Source organism: Pseudopipra pipra, chromosome W, assembly GCF_036250125.1.
Source record: "Pseudopipra pipra isolate bDixPip1 chromosome W, bDixPip1.hap1, whole genome shotgun sequence".
In the NCBI taxonomy this organism is placed as follows: domain Eukaryota; kingdom Metazoa; phylum Chordata; class Aves; order Passeriformes; family Pipridae; genus Pseudopipra; species Pseudopipra pipra.
Window position 1 is genome coordinate 63,038,076 of NC_087580.1, and position 22,714 is coordinate 63,060,789.

The 22,714-nt window shown below is 44.3% G+C and overlaps 1 protein-coding gene across 1 annotated transcript in view; it reads left to right on the forward strand.

Moving 5' to 3' along the window:
* The first annotated feature begins 277 nt into the window (after positions 1-277).
* Positions 278-22,714, forward strand: part of LOC135404387 (transportin-1-like) — a 107,247-nt gene continuing 84,810 nt past the window's right edge. Inside the window, exons 1-3 of the mRNA XM_064639114.1 lie at positions 278-350; positions 507-620; positions 3,835-3,910. Of these exons, the coding sequence (XP_064495184.1) occupies positions 516-620; positions 3,835-3,910 (181 nt within the window). The 5' untranslated portion in view covers positions 278-350; positions 507-515. The remainder of the gene's footprint in view (positions 351-506; positions 621-3,834; positions 3,911-22,714) is intronic.

Here is a 22,714-nt window from a genome sequence, read left to right on the forward strand (position 1 = left end):
GCAGCGGGTGCGGGGCCGCAGCTCTCCCGAGGAGGCCGGGCTGGGGCTTTGCTTCGCCCTTTGCCTGTCGGGGCTGCTGGAGCTTTCTCTCTTGTTTCGGGTGGTGGTGCGGAAGGGATGTGGACGAGGCGCCTCGTTTTCCGCCGCCCGGAATTGAGGGGCTCGCGTTTTGTCGCCCCCAGGCTCCTGACGGTGTGGAATGCACTAGGGAAAGGCTGACGGCGGTGCCGGCGCGCCCGAGGCGGCTCGGGCGGGCGGGGCGCGCTCGGTGCTAGGACCCAGGAGGACGCGAGGTGGCTCTTACGGCCAGAGCGCAAATTCGCCGTGACTCAGTCCGTGTACAGGAGCAGGTTAGTGCTGTCCTTCTGTGGGGCCGGGCTCAGGTAAGAGCGGGCCGGTCGTCACGCAGCTAGGTAGCTAGCTATCTTGATTGCTTGCTTCTCCCTCCCTCCCTCCCGGGGCCTGCCGCGCCGCTAATCGTGGCCTCTTGTTTGGTGTTCTTTCAGCAAGCCAAGATGGAGCATGAATGGAAGCCTGACGAACAGGGGCTTCTACAGATCCTGCAGCTGCTCAAGGAATCCCAGTCCCCGGACACCACCACGCAGAGAGCCGTGCAACAAGTATCCTTGGTCGAGGCCTACGCCGCGCGGGCGGGTGGAGCAGGCAGAGCGGGGTCGCGGCGGTCCGGGCGACCGCTGGGGAGGCTGGGGGCGCCGTTTAGGGGCAGCGCGGCCGCAGGCCGGCGCTGTGGCAGGCAGGCAGGCAGGCGGCGGCCGGACCTGCCTGGGGAGCCGCCACAGCGAACACTGTGGGCTGAGCCTCCGCTTCTGCGGGTGGCCGTAGCGCGGCGTTTGAACCGCCGAGGCGGCCTATAGGCCGCGAGGCCATCTTCCCCCGCCGAGTGTCCGGGGACATGTTGCGAGCCCGAAGCTAAGGTCCGGTTTTTTTCTTTTTAAGCCCTGTTTTCCGTGTGGCTGCTTCGGTATCTGCTGCTTTTCCAGATTACCCCACGCTGGGCCGCTGCCAGCACCTAGCCCTCATACTCGGCGGATCCCACCTAGAGGGCTGGGGCGGGGGAGCGGGGGCCTCTGCCTCCAAGCTGAGTTGATAATGTGGCGCGAGGTACCTGTCTCCCCGGCGGCAAAGTAGGGACGATCAGGGGCTTCCTAAACTAACCGGCGCTGGGATTCACGGCGAAAGCCGTAGCTGGTGGGAGGAATGTTCCTGATGGAGCCGCTGGCTGCATGCTCTCGTTGGCCTGCTGGCTCTGACACTGTATTTTGCTACGTTGTGAGGATGTTTCTGCCTGCCTAGAATCCTGAGCCTGAAATACTGTTCGTTACGCTTTTTACGTTTCACAAGAAGAGTGAAATCTATTGTATGTGTCTTGTGCAGCTTTGCAGTGCATTTTGTGTTAGTGTTGTGGATTTTTGGTTTGTTGTTTGGGTGTCGAGAGGAAAATTGTAGATGTGGTCAAACCTTGGAAAGCTTCTGTTCTTACCTGAAAGGTGGAGGTAGTTTTCACCTTGGTTTTGCAGCTATGTTTCAGACTCTTGAGATGCTATTGCTTCCTTTGAAAAATGATATACAGAAGTGGCTAAGTGTTCTGATAATGCCCCAAACTTAAACAGGTGCTCTTCTTTAGTATTTCAAATACAAAAGTCTTTATAGCAGCAGTGATTATAGTATAGCTTTCATGTAAAATTACATTTTAAATATCTGCTTCAAATAATGGCATCTGATTTGTTTTTGAAAAATAGCAGTGTATGTGTAGGATGGACAATATAGGCGATGCTGTTTGTCTTGAAGATGAATAAAAATTTACTGAACAAAAATGCTGTTAACTGATGTTTGAAATTCTTAAATGGCAGTTGTAACTCACTGCTGTGCTGAAATACCTGTGCTTTCAAGGAGATCCTCATATGCTGGCCTGTAAAGGTTAGATAAGTGGCACATTTTTACCGCTGTATTATCAGTTTGGGAAAAGGTTCTAATACAACTGGATAGACCATGTCCTATAATTAAAAAAAAAGTTTCCTTTGAGATTGTTTCCACAAAAATTTGTGATGACTGTTGTATTGTGGAATCCTACTTTAGTAGTATGTCTAATTAGGATGGCAATGGTTTCAAATTTGAAGTGCTTCCAGTCCTTAATTTTTTAAAATAAGATTATCAATGTGTTGACTCTTATGCTCTTTGTGACACAATTTTGGCATATTTAGGTGTTTAGAACTGAAATGTAATAAAGTGAGGAGCATAAGTTAGCCCAAACCCTTTGTTAACAAATTATGAATTGGTAAGGCTTTCAAACATTTTTCAAATGAAGATATAGATGTTTCTTGGAATAAAAAAGGAAAATGTTGAAGTGGGTGAAGAAATTGATGAGAAAATATGGCCTATAAGCTATTCTTTGATTCCTAGATCAATTAGAGGGAGAAGAAGAAAAAAATTTTGAAATATGCTACCCTAAATCTTGTCTGTTTCTGAAAGAGCTCTTTGGCATGGCATCTTTGGCAACAGTCTTTGGATATGTGTTTATTCATTTCTAGGAGCCATGTAGAATGTTCTGTATTATTTTTCACTTGCTGTGACTATCCTGTTTACCTTTCATCTCATTGTGTTTCACAGCAAAGGAGCTTGTGGCTGTGATAAGTACACTTTACTGTCTTATTAAGTGGAAAGAGGGCAGGTTTCTCTAGACTGCTTGATATAAGAAGCCTAAATATCTAAAAATGAAGTTTTTTAAGTTTGTGATTGAGACACTGGCTATTGATCATTGGAAGGGCCATCAATGTCAACATAAATATATTTGGCTAGGGTTTAGCAATTTTGAATATTTAGAGATTTAGCTGTACAGCAAGTAAAGTAAATGCCTATGAAGCAAATCATCTTACTACCTCTAAAAATATTTTTTTGTTAAATGTCTTCATTGTTTACCATACTGATGATATCTAGTAGGTTTAGTAACTTAAAGCTGGCACTGCATGCTTATGATTTAAAATACTGTTGAGCATAATAGTAATTAATACCAGGGTGTGAGAATAGGATACAAGGAGAATGCCAGATTGCTGTTCTAGCCAAGCAGTTGCAGAATACTTAAAAATTTGAGGCAAAAGTAATGACAAATTTTATAAAAACAGCTATGTACCTTCTAATTGTTCAGAAACATAATAATTCTTGGAGTTGCCCCAGAGAACATAGTGAAGAGGCTGGTATTGCTAGTAAGATGCTTATTCAGAGAAGTGTCACTCTAGAAAATTGGTTTGTGTACAGTATTTTTGTTTTAAAGAGACCATGGATAAACATGAACTTCTTTGTACAAATATCTGGGCATTTGCAATTAAACACCTTCTCGTAGTTGAAAGCTCAGACTGTGGCTAGTTAACATCATAAAAAAGGTATATGACTAATATTAAAGTGAGTAGCTTATCAAAATCATCATAGCTGTTGTATTTTAATGGTGAAATGCTTTTATTTATTGTGGAGAAAAAAATGGCATTATGTGATTGTGTCTCAGTGGATTCCTTAGGTTTTACTGGCTTTTAAGTGTAAATATTGACATCTAAAACTGTACAGAGGAACGTAGGGGGTTTTGGGAGGGTGGGGATTTCTGTGTCTGTTCCTGGATTCTTTTCTAAGATTTCAACAAAACTAAAAAACTACTGCTTCAGTATGAAAATTACAGCAATTGTTTTCAGAATGTTCATACTCTGTATGTTGTGAGCTTATAGTTATAGCATTTTGAAATGATGCAGTAGTGCATAACTCAATCGTATTCAGAAAGCTATAAATGCTGTGTGTGATTTTAATTTCCTTAACAGTTTTTCTCTTCAGAAACTAGAACAACTCAATCAGTATCCAGATTTCAACAACTACCTGATTTTTGTTCTTACAAAGTTGAAGTCTGAAGGTAAATTTTTGAGACATTGTCTAGTTTATTCTCTTTTTTTTTAATTTTATTTTATTTTGCTTGAAAGAAAAAGGAAGCTGATTTCTATACTCAGTGTGCTGGTGCGTTGATCTCCATAGTCATGTAGAAGAACTTTTTATCCTCTTGGGAATCTTTGTGGAAAAAGATCTGATAACATGTTGGTGCTTGTAGTTTCAGTCTTGAAATAGATTCCATTCTAAATGTCCAATGAAATCTTAAAAAAAATGTGGGAGCATCATACTTCTATCAGACTACAGTGAAATTGTGGAATAACTTTGCACTTCATGGTGATGAATCATGACTATACATGTTATAAAATATGCTGCTAAATCCAGTTGTGACTGTGATCTTCCTAGTAATCAATCTGTTAAATATTTTGAAGATCACTGTCATGGTTTAAGCCCAGCTGGAAATTAAGCACCAGGTAGTCACTCACTCAACCCCCCTTCCCACCCCCGCCCTCGCCCCGGTGGAATGGGAAGGAGAATCAAAGTAAAACTTGTAGGTTGAGATAAGAACAGTTTAATAATCAAAAATAAAATATTGTAATAATGGTAAATGCTAATAATAATGATAATTAAAAGGGAAAAACAAGTGATGCACAATGCAATTGCTCACCACCCACCGACGGATGCCAGACCCCCCTTCCTAAACCCAAATCAACTGCCCTTCTGGGTAACTCTACACAGTTTATATGCTGGGCATGACTTTCTATGTTGTGGAATATCCCTTTGGCCAGTTCAGGTCACCTGTCCCAGTTATACTCCCTCCCAGTTTCTTTCGTGTACCTCCTCATTGGCAGAACATGAGACAAGAAAAAAGTCCTTGACTTAGGATAAACACGACTTAGCAAAAAACCAAAACATCAGTGTGTTATCAACACCTTTCTCATACTGAATCCAAAACACAGCACTGTAACAATTACTGAGAAGAAATTAACTCTACCCTACCTGAAACCAGGACAATCACAGACTAGAGTTGTCCAAATATTATGCCTGTAGAATCTTCATTCTGAAATCTTAATTCTAATAAAATGTAGTTACTTACTGTTGGCTTATTTTTATGGACGTTAGTACAAACTGTTTATGGCATACTGTGTAGCCTCTTCCAGTTGGTAAATTCAGGTAGTTCCTTAGTAATGATCAGGATGTGTGAAAGACTTCCTTTCCAGTGTACTACAGCTACAGATTTCTGAGGTCTTTGCCAGTGAAAGAGACATGTTTGGGCATGTGTCTTCATGTTTGATTTGGGGGAGGAGTTGTTTTTTTTCCTTAGTGTCCTGCTACTAGTGCTTTTTCTGCCTTCTAATGCTTGACCTCTGAGTTTTTGAATGCTTGCTTTTTTCACTTTAAATTAGATTTTACTTACATGTGGGCCCTGTAACATTTAGAGCATCATCAAGAACATATATATTATGTTTGAACTCGTGTTTTGGTTGTACTGTAAGCTTACTTCAGGAAAAACAAAAGAGGGAGGAGGAAGAAAGCATATTTTAATATTTGAAGGCTGGAATATATCCAAATGTTTTTATGCATCCTATGTAGGAAATCTGATAATCTTTAAGGCCTTGGGGGAATGCTTCAAGTTTGAGAGAGCACTTTGAAGACCTGAATCGGCCAGCATATTAAATCTTTGAGCAAGGTGCTAATGTAGATATAAAGTATTCAATTTTTAGTTGTTAATGAGTATGCTATCATACTTTAATTGTTCATGTGCTTTATACCATTGTTGTAACGTAACCCCAGCCAGCAACTAAGCACCACACAGCTGCTTGCTTCCCCCCTCCTCCGCAGGATGGGGGAGAGAATAGGAAAACTCAAACTGGTGAGCTAAGACAGTTTATTGGGACAGAAAAGGAAGAAAATAATAATAATGATAAAATAATTAGAATACACAAAGCAAGTGATGTGCAATGCAATTGCTCATCACTCACCAACCAATGCTCAGTCAGTTTCCAAGCAGTGACTCTTGGCTAGCTTTTCCTCCCGTTTTTATACTGGGCATGACATTCTATGGTATGGAATATCCCTTTGGCCAGTTAGGGTCAGCTGTCCTAACCATGCTTCCCCCAGCTTCTTATGCAGTTCCTTACTGGCAGAGGTTCAGGAAGTAGGCAAGCTGATAGAATAAAATATGATTCCAAGCCATTAAAGATTGAGGTATAGGTATCTAGAAGGTACTTCCCAGGAGGCATGGTGCTAGGAGATCTTCCTTAGTTCAGATTAACTGAAAAATATGGTAATGAAAGAAGTTTGGTTTTACTAATTTCTTTGTAAATGAAAATTATCATTTAGATGCTCTGTTACTGTAGCTGTTCCTTTTTGGTTTGGCAGGCATAAAACCTGATGTATAGCATAGTAGCACTGCCCTGCTTTAGTTTTTTGGGGGTCTTATTTTGGGTTTGTTTTGGTTTTCTTTAATGTCCCCTGATCTGAACTCAGAATCCTATAGACCTCTCTTTTTTTGTTAATGAGTTATTTTCTGGAGTGTGTGCATGTTGATGCTGCTACTTCTCAGATCACTTTCTATATTTTATATGTTTGTGGTGGGTTGACCTTGGCTGGATGCCAGGTGCCCACTCCTTAACTGAACAAGGGAGAGAAAATATGACAAAAGGCTCATGAGTTGAGATAAGGACAGGGAGACATCACTCAACAATTACTGTCACAGGCAAAACAGACTCGAGTTGAGGAAATTAATTGAATTTATTACCAATTAACACCAGAGCAGGATAATGAGAAATAAGAACAAATCTTAAAACACCTTCCATCCACCTCTCTCTTCTTCCCAGGTTCGACTTCTAACTTCTCTACCTCCTCCCCTTGAGCAGTGCAGGGACATGGGAAATGGGGGTTGTGGTCAGTTCATCACACTGTCTCTGCCAGTCCTTCCTTCTCACATTCTTCTCCTGCTCCAGCATGGGGTCCCTCCCATGGGAGACAGTCCTCCATGAACTGTTCCAGTGTGGATCCCTTCCATGGGCTCACAGGTCCTGCCAGCAAACCTGCTCCCGTGTGGGCTCCTCTCTCCACAGGGCCACAAGTCTTGCCAGGAACCTACTCCAGTATGAGCTCTCCATGGGGTCACAGCTTCCTTCAGGCACATCCAGCTGCTCTGGTGTGGGATCCTCCATGGGCTGCAGGTGGATCTCTGCTCCCCCAGGGACCTCCATGGGCTGCAAGGGGACAGCCTGCTTCACCATGGTCTGCACCATGGGCTCCAGCACCTGGAGCACCTCCTCCCCCTCCTTCTTCACTGACCTTGGTATCTGCAGAGTTGTTTCTCTTGCATATTCTCACTGCTCTATCTTCTGCCTGCTGTTGTGCAGCAGTTTTTACCCCTTGATAAATCTGTTATCCCAGAGGTGCTACCACCATCGCTGATGGGATCAACCTTGGCCAGCAGCAGGTTTATCTTGGAGCTGGCTGGAACTGGCTCTGTTGGACATGGGGGCAGCTTCTGGTGTCTTCTCACAGAAGCCACTCCTGCAGCCCATCTGCTACTAAAGACATTTCCACAAAAAGCCACTACAGTAGGACAATTCTGGGACTTTCTTATTATTTTTAACCTGGAATTACACCTCTTTCAGCCTCCAGCTGACACCAACCACCTCTCCATCCCGCATATGCTATCTCACACAGCATCCTGAACTTTGTGAATGAGAGGTAGATGTGGCATATGCTAAATGATCAAAAGATGATAGCCGTTGTCATTCATCAAGAATATTCTCCAGTCTTTGGAAATTCAACTTGTCAGTTAGGGAGTATTGGGTGTGATGACTATCATAATCTTGCCATATTTTGTTGATTCAAGGCTGTATCAGCATGCACTGAGATGATGCTTGCATCAGCAGAGACTACTGTGTTGACACCTGGTAGCATTTCTCTATTGAACTCTAAAGATAAACTAAACTGTGACTTTGTAATCTCTTCAGACTATTTCTACAATGTTTATGCCTATGTTCAGACTGTCAGATGGTTAATGCCAAAACATATGTCCTTTCTCAGATCTACCTTTAACCATGTCCTCTATCTCTTGTCTAAGAAGGATAAGTTGGACACAGTTTTTGTAAAGTTTTGAGTTTGGCTTCTTTTGACCTGTCCTTTAGGAGTGTTGCTGGGCTCTTGGCGAAACCTAGGCTAATGGGAACATATGTTGAGATAAATGCTTGCTGTTCCTGGTTGCTTTCTGCTGACCCATATAGCCGTAGTTATCTATCCTGTTGCAGTTATACAAAGTCCTTGTGATCCTGATCTTGGATTGTATTCTAGTGACTGATGCTTAACCCAATCCTAATGTGGGAATGTTATGATGCATTTATAAAGGGATGCCTATGCCCTAATTAAGGTGCAAACGAGACCATATGCCAAAGTCAACAGTATGGATTTTATTTAACAGTAAATGTGAGGTAGAGAGAGAAATAGGGAGGGGGCGGGAAGAGAAAGAGAGTGAGAGACATTAAGCAAAAGATAGCACCACCATGTGAATCCCTGCGGTGTCCCACTGTTCCTTCTTCATCCTGGTCTTCTCGGTGGTGGGGGTCCCAGAGTTGTTCTTTTGGAGGTACCACCTTGTGGTGGGTTGACCTTGGCTGGATGCCAGGTGCCCACCCAGCCACTCTATCACTCCCCTCCCCAGCCAGAGAGGGGAGAGAGTAAGATGGAAAACAACTTGTGGGTTGAGATAAGGCAGTTTATTAAAGCAGAAGCAAAGCAAAAGCTTGCATGCGCAAAAGAAAAGTGAAAGATAACAAGGTTTATTCTCTACTTCCCATCAGCAGTGATGCTCGGCCACCTCTGAGAAGCAGGGCTTCAGCACGCGTAATGTTTCCTCAGCAGGCAACCATTGGAGACAATGAATGCCTGCCTTCCTGCTCCTTAGCTTTTATATCTGAGCTGACATCATATGGTATGGAATATCCCTTTGGTTAGTTTGGATCAGCTGGCCTACTTGTGTCCCCTCCCAGAATCTTGCCCTTGACTGTGGAATGAATGTTACAGTGCTGATGCTGTGCTCAGCAGTAGCCAAAACATCAGTGTGTTATCAACACCCTTCTAGCTACCAATGCAAAGCACAGTACTGTGAGGGCTACTGTGGGGAAATGAACACCATCTCAACCAGACCCAATACAATCTCCACCCATTATTCCATACCATTTATGTCATACTCAGATCCCATATCTGACTATCTGCCGCACTTGCACAGATCTCGTTTTATGGTTTTCTTCTACCCCTCCAGATCTTGGGCTCCATTCCATTGGGATGGATACTCAGGACATTCCCCACCAGGTACACCCTGGTCCCTGAGCAAAGACAGTCCCATGGATGGGTTTACCTTTTCCCGTGGGAGGAGAAACCCACACTGACTTTCCAAGACAGTTCCCCATGTGTAGTACTGGGACTTTATCCCTTCCCACAGTGTGTAGGGTTTTTTTTTGGGCAAGACCAGGGTGGTTGGCAGATCCCCTAGTGTTGACCAGCCAAGTGTCTTCAGCTAAATTTACCTCCCAATGCTTCCATGTCCCATTACCTAACGCTCTTAACATAGTCTTCAGCAGTCCATTATACCTCTCAATCTTCCCAGAGGCTTGTGGGTGATAAGGGATGTGATAGATCTACTCAATGCCATGTTTCTTTGCCCAAGAGTTTATAAGATTATTCTGAAAGTGAGTCCCATTATCTGATTCAATTCTTTCTGGGGTCCCATGTTGCCACAGAATGTGCCTCTCGATGGTGTTTCAAGCAGTGGCCTGGTTTACAGGATAAGTTTCCAGCCAACCAGTTGTTGCCTCCACCATGGTATGTAGCTCTTGCCTTGGAGTGTTTGTGGCAGTGGTCCAATGTAGTCAATTTGCCAGGCTTCATCATACTGGAAATCCAGCCACCACCCTCTATTCCAGGGAGATTTTACTCACATGGCTCGCTTAATTGCCGCACACGTTTCACATTCATGAATAACCTGTGTTATGGCCTCCATGGTCAGGTCCACCCCTTGATCACGAGCCCATCTGTATGTCTCATCTCTTCATAGATGTCCTGATGTTTCATGGGTCCATTGGGCTATAAATAGCACGCCCTTCTGTTCCCAGTCCAAGTCTACCTGTACTATTCCAATCTTGGCAGCCTTATCCACTTGCTCATTGTTCTGATGTTCTTCAGTGGCGTGACTTTTGTGCATGTGAGCATTGACATGACGCACCTTCATAGTCATGTTTTCCACCCATGCAGCGATGTCCTGCCACAATGCAGCAGTCTAGATGGGTTTACCCCTGCGTTGCCAATTGGCCTTCTTCCATTGCTGTAGCCACCTCCATAGGGTGTCAGCCACTATCCAGGAATCAGTATAGAGGTATAGCACAAGCCACTTTTCTTGTTCAGCAATCTTTAGGGCTAGTTGGGCGGCTTTCATTTCTGCAAACTGGCTTGACTTGCCCTCTCCTTCAGCAGCTTCAACAACCCATTGTGTGGGACTCCACAAAGCAGCTTTCCACCTCTGATGATTTCCTACCACACATCAAGATCCATCAGTAAATAGAGCATAGCCTCTTTTGTTTTCTGGTAGCTCGTTATATGGTGGTGCTTCTTTAATAATGCAGTTCGGAGTATTTCCTACCCTGTCTGTGTCTGGACCTCCGATTAGTACATCACTGATATATTGATAGGTCCTTACTGCCTTGTCTACTGCAATTATAGACACTTCATGTGCCAGTGTGGGAGAGTGGCGATAACTTTGTGGTAATTGAGTAAACGTGTATTGTATTCCTCCCAAATAAAAGCAAAACATTCTTGGTCATTTTCCTGAAGTGGGACCATAAAGAACATATCTTTAACATCAGTGGTGGTTAAAATTGGATGAGCTTGTTCCTGTATTGTGGCAATCAATTCAGCAATGTTAGACACTGCTGCTGTCAAAGGCACTGTATTGGCATTTAATTTCCTGTAATCCACAGTCAGTCATCATTTCCCATTTGGCTTTTTTATGGGCCATACGGGAGAGTTGTAGGGGGAATGAGTGGGAACAATTATCTCATCTTCCCTTAAGTCTGATATTACTGGGGAAATCCCTTCTCTGGCCCCCAAAGGCAAAGGATATGGTTTTATATTAGTTACCTTTCAAGGAGGCAGAGGGGAGCAGCTTGCAGCAGGTGAAGTAATGAAAAATCTGAACCAAAAGTCCAGTGCTTGCCCTTGTCATTGGTCCAGGACTTGCCCTTTAAGATGTCTAAGCCTAGCAAATTAACAGGGAATGGACCAATGACCATTAATGTCTCCGTGACACTGATTTCTCCCAGTAGCCAACACTTTAGTTTAGTGGCTGGTTGTGGCTGCAGGTTACCAAATGCATCTGCCACTATTACTCCTTTTTTATTAGACACAATGCCACACCGTACAGCATCATCAGTGTGCAAAGCAGATATCTGTGCCCCTGTGTCAAGTAAGTCACAGTATGGAGACCTATAGGAAAGGTTGTCATCCTCTCCCCAGATAAGCTTTCTGTGAGCCTTCTAAGGTGTTGCCATCACCCATCCCCTGGCTCACTTACTGGGGATGGCCCAAGGAGTTTCCCGACTCCTGCCCACTTAAATCAGTCAGTGTCCCAATAGGTGGAGTGGAAGGCACAGACTTGGGGGAACCTGTGGATGGGGGAGGGTTTGACTTGGATGGAGAATTTGCCCAGTTTTCAACTAATGCCTTCAAATTTGTGTTAGACTGGTTATCCATAAGGCTTCAGGAAATGCCCTTCTGTATGCCTTTAATCCAGAGGGCATGTCTTTCCCCTTTTGCTAGTGTTTGCTAATGTTGTGCTCCCCTGGGGAGGGGTTTTCTCACCTCCTTTCCCTGGTGAGCAGCAGCAGTACTTTGCCACTCAGCCTGGCAGATTGCAGTCTTGGACTCAGATTTAGAGGGTGCTGGGTTAGGGGGTCCAAAACATCTGCCATAACTAATCAGTTCCTGGGCAACCTCCCCCCATGTCCACATTTTTCCCCTTGGTCTGCCTGAGAATGTCTGATCGAGGGTGGAGTGTTCACTGCCATTGGCTAGAGCAGAGTGGATTTGATCTTGCAAGTGAATTCCCAGATTCTTTAATGATTCTGGGAGAACTGCGTATTAGTGGGGTCAAGTGATCTGGATCCACTTGCATGGTCATCGGGGAACCTTGATCAGGTTCCAATATGTGTTGATGCATTAATTGGAGACAGGCAGCTAACGGCGGAGGGGGACAGACAGAAATGCTCACAAATCAATATGATTGGCAAAAATGTCCTCTTTATTAGAGGGAAGACAGTTTATATGCTGCTTGTGACACAGAGACGTGATTCTTTTCCAAGTTACATTGGATACATAAGGAAAACACACTGAACTGTACAGTACCAATTGGACCACAGCAGGTGTCCATAAAACTTGTTTTCCTGCCAAAATAACTCCTCCTTCACCTTGGCACAAGGCCTGCAGCCATATTAGTGGCGCAGTATTTTTTACTGTCTTCACCCAGCCATGCGAAGGCAAAGGTCGCAGAAATGCAATAGAAATTGTTCACACAATTTCTGTCCTCCGACAGGCATCCTTTTGGACACTTTCAGTCAACTGATCCATAGAAGTTACCTTGGCAATTGGATCACCTCTCTCCAGGAGACTCAGCCCTCCAGCCCAATAGGTGGCTCTTTTGGGTGACGGACCAGGGAGCTCTTTTATTTCCTGTGGTTAAGAAAACACCAGGTCCCCAATAGCCCTTATTCTTAATTACTGCTTATGGAAGGCTGGATTTCTTGGATATGTGCATATCTATCAGTGGATTATAGATATGCAAGGAAATCATAATTGGACATATTAAATTGGTGTAATAATGAATGGAGAGATTTTACTTTGAATTCAGAGAGCACCCAGACAGTGGTTCTATGATTTTATAATAAGGTCCATCCAATCCCAGATCTGTCCACCCCCGGTTCTGCCCTGTTCTGTCCCCTGACACGCCCCTTCGGGAATTGGGTCTGGGGGCATGTGGGACCCCTTCTTCCTCATCTTCATCTTCTTCTTAGCATGTACAGTCCTTGGAGTTCCTCCAGAGTTCTGGGCTTGAAGGTTGCTGTGTCTGGGCAATATCTCCTGGTCCAGGCCTAGGGTGCTTTTCTACAATTCTACCTTGAAAAGAAGACTAAACACACGAATGGAATTTTAGAGGGATTGATAAAGGGTAAGGGATATAATGCAGCTACATTAAAATCTACATTTACTACACAACTACTTCTAAAATCTACAAAAGTTAAAAAATCCAAAAAGCTCTGAGGCATCAGTCCCCCCTTAAGAGATGGACAAAACTCAATCTTGTCCAATCTCTACCACTTTTACCTAGCATTATACCAAAGGGATGACCAACACCTACAGCATCAATTCATGCAATGAGCTATTACACAAATAATAACTATGTATATCACTAATATAAACAGTTGTTTTTTCCAGGTCCAGTTCGGTAACCATGAAGTAAGTTTGTGGAGGATGCCTCCAAAGCCCAGTGAGACATCATCGAGAATTACCTGATGTAGAATTTGGGTTTGCTTCTGAATTGCAGCCAAATCTTTCTTAATTCTTCTACTTTGGTCTACATAAGAACAGCAACTGGTGTTGGTGACTGTACACACGCCTCCTTGTGAGGCTAGTAAAAAGTTAAGGACTATTTGGTTTTGTAGTACTACATGAGACAAACTATGGACTTCTTGTAAGGCCATGGTTGCATCTGAAGCCTGATTTTGAATGTGTTCAATAACAGCCGAGATGTTAACGATTGCCTTTTCTAAATCACCTTCTCCTAGAAAAGGAATAAGGGCCCTAAGTATACTGTGAAAAAGCGTGGGACAGGGATTGTTGGTTCTTTTTACCCTTTTTGGATACATTCTTACCCATTCTTTGTTCATCAATTTGGTCAAGTACTGTTACGTTTGGGATTACAACCCCTGATGCCGAAAATCCGGTACAAAGAACTGCTCAGAGACCTTGGATCTTTTGAGCAGCAAGGTATTTATTACAACGTTGGGAAGCAAGCGTGGTTTGCACCACAGGAAGCTTGCTCGGAGGTATCACACAAAATCAGGGTTTTTATACAATTTTCATATAAGATTCTTACACATATTCATGTGATTGCAACATCTATCTATACATATCAATGATAGGCGGAGTATAGGCAGAGCTCAGGCAGAGCTTAGGGCAGTGCTTTTCTTGGCCCCCAATTTTGGTGGGAGTTCCAGCCTTCAGCCCGGGTTCTGGGGTCTACTTCTCATCTTCATCAGTCTGACCTCTCTACCTTTCTATTGTTCTCGACCCGCTCACTGAAGCTTGGAGAAAGCCTTGGCTCCAGGCCTATTTCTCCTATTCAAATGTCTACCTTATCCTACCTTATCCTAATTTATTATCTCTAGGCCTATTGTATACTGCTTCTAGCATTCTTCTAAGTTTTGGTCCAGTGGGCAGAACCGAACGAGTCTTGGTAGCTGAGGCAGAGTAGATGTTAGGGGGCCTATCTTAGTTAACTCTCTTAGGGCTGACTCTTGTTTCACCCCAAGGGCACAGACCCGATCTTTAATGAGGGACAAAACTTTCCAGGCTTAATTTTCCCAGATCCAGTAACATCCTGAACCCTGCGGAGGAATTAATCTCCAGGGCGTTGGTGCCATTCTTATTATAGTTTCTGGTTTTACCCCTGGTTTGGATCTGTCTTTATCACAATAGGGAGGGAGAATGATCTTTCCTGAAGCATTAACAAACATGCAGGGAACTGCACAATTTTCTTGATCAGGAATTATGTTGCTTAGGGCTATCGGCAAGTAGGCCTTAATAACTCATCTCCAGGTTCCCCGGATGACCATTTGTGGGGTTTCCCCAAGTCCAACAGTCATGCCAAAGTATGTTTTATTCAACAAAATGCCAATTAAAGGCCAGTTGTTATCCTCATCATCAATTGCTGTCATTTGAGTTCAAATCCAGCAGTCATTTTTGTGAAGGATTTTAGATACATTTTGGACTAGGGCCACACGTAATTTTTGGTTCCAAACCCAAATCATAGTTACCGACTGTACAGATAAAATGTACAGAAGAGCCGCATCCTCTTCATCGGTGTCAGGCTCTGCTAGTTGTTCCAGGAACAGAAGCTTTCTTAACTCTGGAATAATGAAGCCAGAGTCCTTTTCCAGCAACTTTGACTTCAGTGAGGGAAGTCAGCAGGACTTGGAATAGTCCTCTCCACTTGGCTCGCAGTGTGTCACTGTCCCACCATTTAATGTAGACCCAGTCTCCAGGCTGGAATTGATGAGCAGGGGTGTCCAATTCTATGGGTCTGGATAACTCGATGAATCTCTGGAGTTTCTGTAAAGTAGAGCCTAGAGCCATTAAATACTTTTGTAAGTCCACTTTCCCCCTCATGTGAATGTCCCCTGGAATATGCGGAGCTTGATATGGTCTCCCATATAATATTTCATAAGGACTTATATTATCTCTGCCTTGGTTGGATGCGAATTCTCAGCAGAGCTAGAGGCAAAGCCTGAACCCATAACATGGATGTTTCCTGACATTGCTGTGTTAGTGCGACGGGGTAAGCTTCAGGCCATTCACTGAAGGTGTCAACCAGTACTAGTATGTACATATATCCTTCCCTGGGTGGTAACTCAGCAAAATCTATTTGCCAATAATCTCCAGGAAGCCTTTGTTACCCCAAGTACCACTCTTGCTTTGTATCGGGATTATTTTACCTGCAGATTTCACATTTACTTAAAATGGATTGCATGACTTCAGTCATACCTGACCCTATTTACTACCTTCTTCAAATGTTTTAGAAGATTTTCTGTTCCCCAGTGGGTAGCCTCATGTTCCCGCAGAGCTATCTCCCTAAGGAGTTGGAGTGGGACTACAACCTGTCCTGTACATGTAACAACCCATCCACTTTCTTTGATTTCAGCTTTAAGGGACTTAATTAACTGGTGGTCTTTCTCACTATATTTTTGGGTGAACCCTGTCAGATCGATTTCCTTCTGTGGTATTACTGCTGGGATACCTTTTTCTGCAGCCCCTTTTGCTGCCTGGTCGGCAAAATGATTTCCCAATTTGGGAGTTGTTTTCCCCTTTTGATGAACTCTGCAATGCATGATAGACACTTCCTCAGGTTTCCAACTACTCTGCAGGAGTGCATGTATTTGGTCTGCATGTTTGATCCCACTGCCTTGGGCAGTTAGTAGCCCTCTTTCTTTCCAGATGGCTCCATGGGCATGTACAACACTGAATGCATATTTAGAATCAGTCCATATATTTACCTTCTTAGCTCAGTTCTAGAGCTCTTGTCAGTGCAATCAGTTCTGCTTTTTGGGATGACACATCCGCTGGCAAGGCTTTCACCTCGATTACCTCGTCCTTGGTTGTTACTGCATACCCTGTCATTCGTTTAACCATCCTGCATGAAGCTGCTTCCATTCGTGTACAGTTCCCAATCTGGGTTTTCCAGAGGCATGTCTTTCAGGTCTGGTCTGCTGGAATAGGCCTCCTCGATAGTCTGCAAACAGTCATGCTCAGGCACAATGTCAGTCAATGTTGAGGACAGAAACAGCAGGATTTAGAAGAGATGTTGTTTTCAAGATAACATCATCCTGTTCCAACAACACAGCTTGATATTTAAGCATTCTGCTAGGGGACAGCCAGTGGCCTTCCTTTTGTTCAAGCACAGCTTGGACTGCATGGGGTACATACATGACAATGCGTTGCCCAAGGGTGAATTTTAGGGCCTCCTGGATCAGGATAACAGTTGCTGCTACAGCTCTCAAACACCCGGGCCACCCTTGGCTAACACTGTCTAGCTGTTTGGAGAAGTAAGCCACAGCCCTTTGCTGGTTTCCCGGGGTCTGTTTCAGTACCCCCAGAGCAACATTCAATTGCTCACATGTAAACAGTTCAAAAGGCTTAGTTAGGTCTGGTAGTCCCAATGCTGGAGCTGACATTAAAGATTGTTTCGGCTGTTTAAATGCGGCTCTGGTTTCTTCTGTCTATGTCACGACTCCTTCCCTGGCTGCTTTTAGTGCTCCATTTAGAGGTTTGACTGGTAACCCATAATTAGGTATCCACAGGTGACACCATCCTACCATTCCCAGGAAAGCCTGCATTTCTTGTACGGTGTGGGCCTCTGGAAGATGACAGATGGCTTCTTTCTGGTCCATGCTGAGTCATCGATGTCCACAGTAGATCTCAAGCCCCAAATAGATGACTATTTCCTTTGCAATCTGTGCCTTTTCTTTTGAGAGTCTATACCCACTTAGTCCCAAAAAGTTTAAAAGACAGTGAGCTGGATGCACTCATCCTGACCTTTGGCAGCAATTAGTATATCGTCCACATACTGCAGGACAACTTCCGGCTGCTGCCTTCTCCAGTCCTCCAGTTCTTTTGCCAGTTGGTTTCCCAATATAGTTGGACTGTTCTTGTAGCCCTGGGGTAGAACTGCCCAGGTGAGTTGAGTTTTTCTCCATCTCAGGATTTTCCCATTCAAAAGCAAAAAGCTCTTGACTATCCTTATGCATGGGAATGCAGAAGAAGGCATCCTTGAGATCAAGCACAGTAAACCACCCTAAATCATCTGTTAATGTGGTCAGTACGGTATAGAGGTTGGCCACTACTGGGTGTATATCCTCTGTTATTTTGTTGATTGCCCTTAGATCCTGCACCGATCAATAGCTCTTACCATCAGCCTTTTTTACTAGTAGGATGGGGGTATTGTATTTGGATTCACATTCTACCAATAACCTGAATTTAAGAAACTTCTCAATTAGGGGTGCTAATCCTTTACAGATTTCTGGCTTCAAAGGGTATTGTTTTTGTCTTACCAGTGTTGCTCCTGGTTTGAGTGTGATGCTTAAAGCTTACTTGGACCTCCCAGGACAATTGCTAGCCCACGCTATAGGAATGACAGCATTCTCAACCTCTGCGGGGATCTCTCCGTGGTTCTCCTGTATGAAAAAGGTAGCTGCCTCGATATATTTAGTGTCAGGAATTATGACTTTTTCCCCCCCCCCTTGCAAAATTTAATTTCGGCTTCTAATTTCTCCAATAGATCCCTACCCAGTAAAGGCTTAAGAGAGTTTGGCATATAGAGGAATTGATGAGTTACCCAGTGCTTTCCCAATTTAAATCTCAAAGGTTTAAAGAAAGACCTTGTTTCACTTACCCCTGTAGCACCAACCATTGTTACAGTATCATGACTCAGTTTCCCTTCCAAAGTATTTAACACAGAATATGCTGTGCCTGTATCAACCAAGAATTCAACTTCTTTTCCCCCCAGCTTAGCTATAACCAGAGGTTCTGCTGGGGAAGAATCCTCCAGTCCCCTTCAGACACCCTGTCCATCCCGGTCCACAGCCAGTTGAGGGACTGGATTTCCACTTTTCTTCAAATCTGGACAATCCCTTCTCCAGTGCCCTTTCTTTTTGCAGAAAGAACACCGACCGTTCCCGTTATCATGCTGGCAATTGTATTTACAACACTTGTGGTGGACATTGTATTTGCGGCGTTCATGGCAGTTACTGCATTTGTGGGGTGTGTGGCAGCCATCTGCCACCACCTTCAGTACTTTTGCCTTGCCTTTCTGATCCCTACGCTGATACATTGTCCAGGCTATATCCAGTGAATCACCAATCTTTTATTCTCATCTGCCTTTTGCAACTTTTTCCTTATATCTTCTGCAGACTGGCCTATGAACAAATAGACCAAGTGTTTTTTCCCAAGGTCTGAATTGATGTCCACATCTGTATATTTTCGTATGGCCTATTTTCGTATGGCCTCTTTCAGTCTATTCAAGAAGTCTGTCGGGGATTCATTCTTGTCTTGCTTCACCTCATACATTTTTGTCCATTTTACTGCTTTTGGAATACCATGTCTTAAACCATACACCACCCAATCCTGATAGCATTTCAATGCTTCCATCTTTTCTGGTAAATTGGGATCCCATTTCGGGTCCTCTAAAGGCAATATATTCTTAAATTCCCCTGTGAGTTTTTCCAGATACTAGTAGTAGCTCAATCCCAGTTCAGGCAGCTTGCTTAACCATTTCCTTCTCCATACTATCAAGTAATTGTATCCATTATAACTTCCAGGTCATACCAGTCCGGATTTTGTGTTCTTATTCCTCTTTCTACATAAGTAGCCACCTTTTCTGGGTTCTCTCTATATGCCCCCACTGAGGCCTTCCATTGTTGTAACTCAACCAGAGAAAAAGGAACTTTTATCAAAACTGGTCTTTGGTTGCCCATTGCCTGTCTCAGGGGAGCCTCTAAGACATTTTTTCCTTTCCTTGTTCTCGTTCTCCTAGCCGCAGGGCTTGGATCTGACAGAGCCCCACCCTTCTCCCCCTTCCCTTCACAGTTGCTGTGGAAACCTTTGCCTTTGTTTTTGGTTTTACTACGGGAGCTTTTTCCTCCTCTGAGGTACTGTCTGATTTGTCATCAGAGGCTTCTGTACCTGTCTCTAGTTTTGAATTTCACGCTCGAAGGGTCAAAGGGAGGAAGGCCCCGCCTTTGCCTCCTCTCAGAGGCTGAGAATGATCTGCTCCTCCTTGGCCTGCCCATCCCCTGATGATATGGGGGAAAAGCTGGAAACGCCCCTAGATGCTGTCCCCCCTCTTCCAGAATGGGAAAACCTGCATACGGGGGGGGGGGGGGAGGGGGCAGTTGAGATTACCCCACTCCCAACGTACCCGGTGGGGGGGTAAGGACCGTAAGGGACTGAGACTTGGAATGGGGAAGAGGCGGCTCCAGCTCCGCCCATAATAGTGGAGCTAGAAGCACCGGTGTTTATCAGGGCGGCGACCGTGCCTGTAGGCACCGCCTCCGTTCCTCCTCCAGCGGCAGCCATTTTGCCTGTCTCTCCCAAGATATCTTGGGCGTTTGAGTCAGCGCCGCTTGTAGCCGTGGAGTGTTCTGTGCCTGCATCTGCTGCGGTCCCTGCTCCATCCGCCGGACTCAAGGCGGCTCCTGCCGCCGCTGCTCCAGCACTACTTCCCCCAGCACCTGCCATAGTGGCTCCTATCGTGGTGTCCACAGGGCGTCTGATCTCCGCTTCTCCCATGGTGGTAGCCACCGCCCCCCGTGGCAATAGCTCCGGCAGCAGCCATGGCAGGGGCTGTTCCCGCAGCTGCTACCGCCCCCACCCCCGCCGATCTGGCAGGATCCGCGCCCGCTGCGGCTCCCGTCGGTCCTGTGCCAGTGGCCTCGCCGGCAGCTGCTGCACCCACCTGTCCCGCGGCTCCCGCCGGTCCTGCAGGACCTGCGCCCGCAGCGCTGGTGGCGGCGCCTGGAGCCCCTGCAGCCCCTCTGGTGCCCACGGCTCCCGCCGGTCTCCCCTGAGCCTCCTCCAGGCTGAACAGCCCCAGCTCCTTCAGCCTCTCCTCATAGGACTTGTGCTTGAAAAAAAAATAAATAAATAATGATCCTTCCACTTTCAGAGCTTTCTGAGAGCTCTACCTCTGCCACGGCTTTCCCTAATTTATATTCACTTTTCCATTCCGGACAGTTTAATAAAGCCAGAAACAATTCAGCATATGCTACTTCATTTCACCGCTCCTCCTTATGGAGGGTCAAGATAAGCTGTAACACTGTATTCATTTGAAAAGAGCCAAACTTTGGCCAAGTCTCCCCTTCCAACAGCCCATGAAAAGGCCACATATTTATAGAGATCCTACATAACTTCTGCCTCTTTAAAGATATTTCAGGGCCAGTCAAATGCCTCCAGTGCCACAAAACCAAGGTTAAAGGAGATCCTTTTGGAATCTCTTCCTCTCGGGACTCTACACAACCCATGATGACAACTACCAGGCAGGAAAAAAAACTTCCCAGCACCAGATTTGAACCTGTGGCCTGAGGATTACCACAGGAGTTCTGTCTCGGTGCACCACCACTGACTTCAGGCCAGAGGAGGCTATTTTAATGCAAAAATGCGTCCCTTTCCTTCTGGCTGAACCAAGCCAATACAAAACCCCCTGAGTAACTACAGTGGTACTGTCCACTGTCCCTGCCCTGCCTTTACCATAGCCACGAGGGGGGGCTGGTCCTCCACCCACTCCCCCTTAACCGTCCCGGGCTTTTGCCCACAGACTGGGAAAATACCGACTTTTGCAACAACACGGGCCCAAAGTCTCACTTCCCAGCTTACTGTATTCCTCAATTTCCAGGAAAAAACCCTTTGCAGCTGCTACCAAAATTACCCAAAGGAGCTGCTCTTTTATCTCACCTGTGTGTGTTGTTCTGAGGAACTGGGGCTTCTCAAGATCGATGTGGGAATTCTCCAAAATATGCCAGCAGAAGAAGAATTTCCTGCAGGATGATATTTCCTGATCCGGAGGAGTCACAGGTCCCACTTTTCCACCTTTTGGAGTGCCAAACTGTTGCCTAAAAAGACTGAGGAGAAAAAGACTCCAGGCCAATCTAGTGTATAAGATAAGATAAAGAGAGCAGGTCCTTTATCAGGCCAATGGCCTAGAGGAATACACACCACGAACGCGCACCCAGACAGTGGTTCTATGATTTTATAATAAGGTCCATCCAATCCCAGGTTTGTCCACCCCTGGTTCTGCCCCGTTCTGCCCCCCGACACGCCCCTTCTTCCTCATCTTCATCTTCTTAGCATGTACAGTCCTTGGAGTTCCTCCAGAGTTCTGGGCTTGAAGGTTGCTGTGTCTGGGTGATATCTCCTGGTACAGGCCTAGGATGCTTTTCTACAATTCTACCTTAAAACGAAGACTAAACACGCTAATGGAATTTAGAGGGATTGATAAAGGGTAAGGGATATAATGCAGCTACATTAAAAACCACATTTACTATACAACTACTTCTAAAATCTATAAAAGTTAAAAAAAAACCAAAAAAAACTCTGAGGCATCAGCATTTCAGGCAAACCTGAGGCTGATCAAGAGTTCAAGTGAGAACGTCTTTCTTTAGGACACTCTCCACCTGACCTTTGTTATTGACATTTTAAAAATTTTAAACAAAATGATAGAATTCATTTGACTTGCCATGTTATAGTGATAGTAATACTTGTCATGTCTCATAACCACATTCTGTAGTTGAGAGATGTCCGCTTATCTAGTTTTTAATATTTTTATTCAAAATCGTAAATCCATTCTCCCAGAAAAGTTGTTGGCCTTTGAAATGCAGTGCTGTGCAAGTGGAAGAACTTTTATATTTACATTTTTTAGAAGTTGGTGGGTATTTAAAACCTGTATTAAAGGCGAAGTTATAGAATTCTTTTAAATATATATGCATAGGATGAATTCCTGGTTTTTGAAGTTACTGAATTCTATGTAAAAGCTATGTTTGTAAATCAATACATTTATAGTTACAGAGCATGAAAATTAATGCTTCTTTAGGAAGAGTGAAATATACTTTTTAATCTTGTTTTTATGCTTATATACAGCATTCTGGTTTTGGAACTCATAATCAGTGGATTAAAATTAATTTTAGCAATAACCCCTCTTTTGAAAAGTGTCATTTCTGTTCAACTAGCATTGATTACAATAGAAAGTATTTTTAATGGCCCTCAGTCAATCATCATGAGTATGCTGAGTCCTTGTGTTATGATGCAGTAACTTTTAGTTTTAAAATACTTTATATTTGAAAGTTATATCTTATTTTGCTTATATTTCTTTTGGGATGTTAATGGTTTTGAAGGCCTAGAACAGATCTGTGTGTAAATTGTGCAAATGAACTTTGAACATCCTTACTTTTTTCCAAAATCAGGTTTTCTTTTCTGGTTTTGGCTGAGGTAGAGT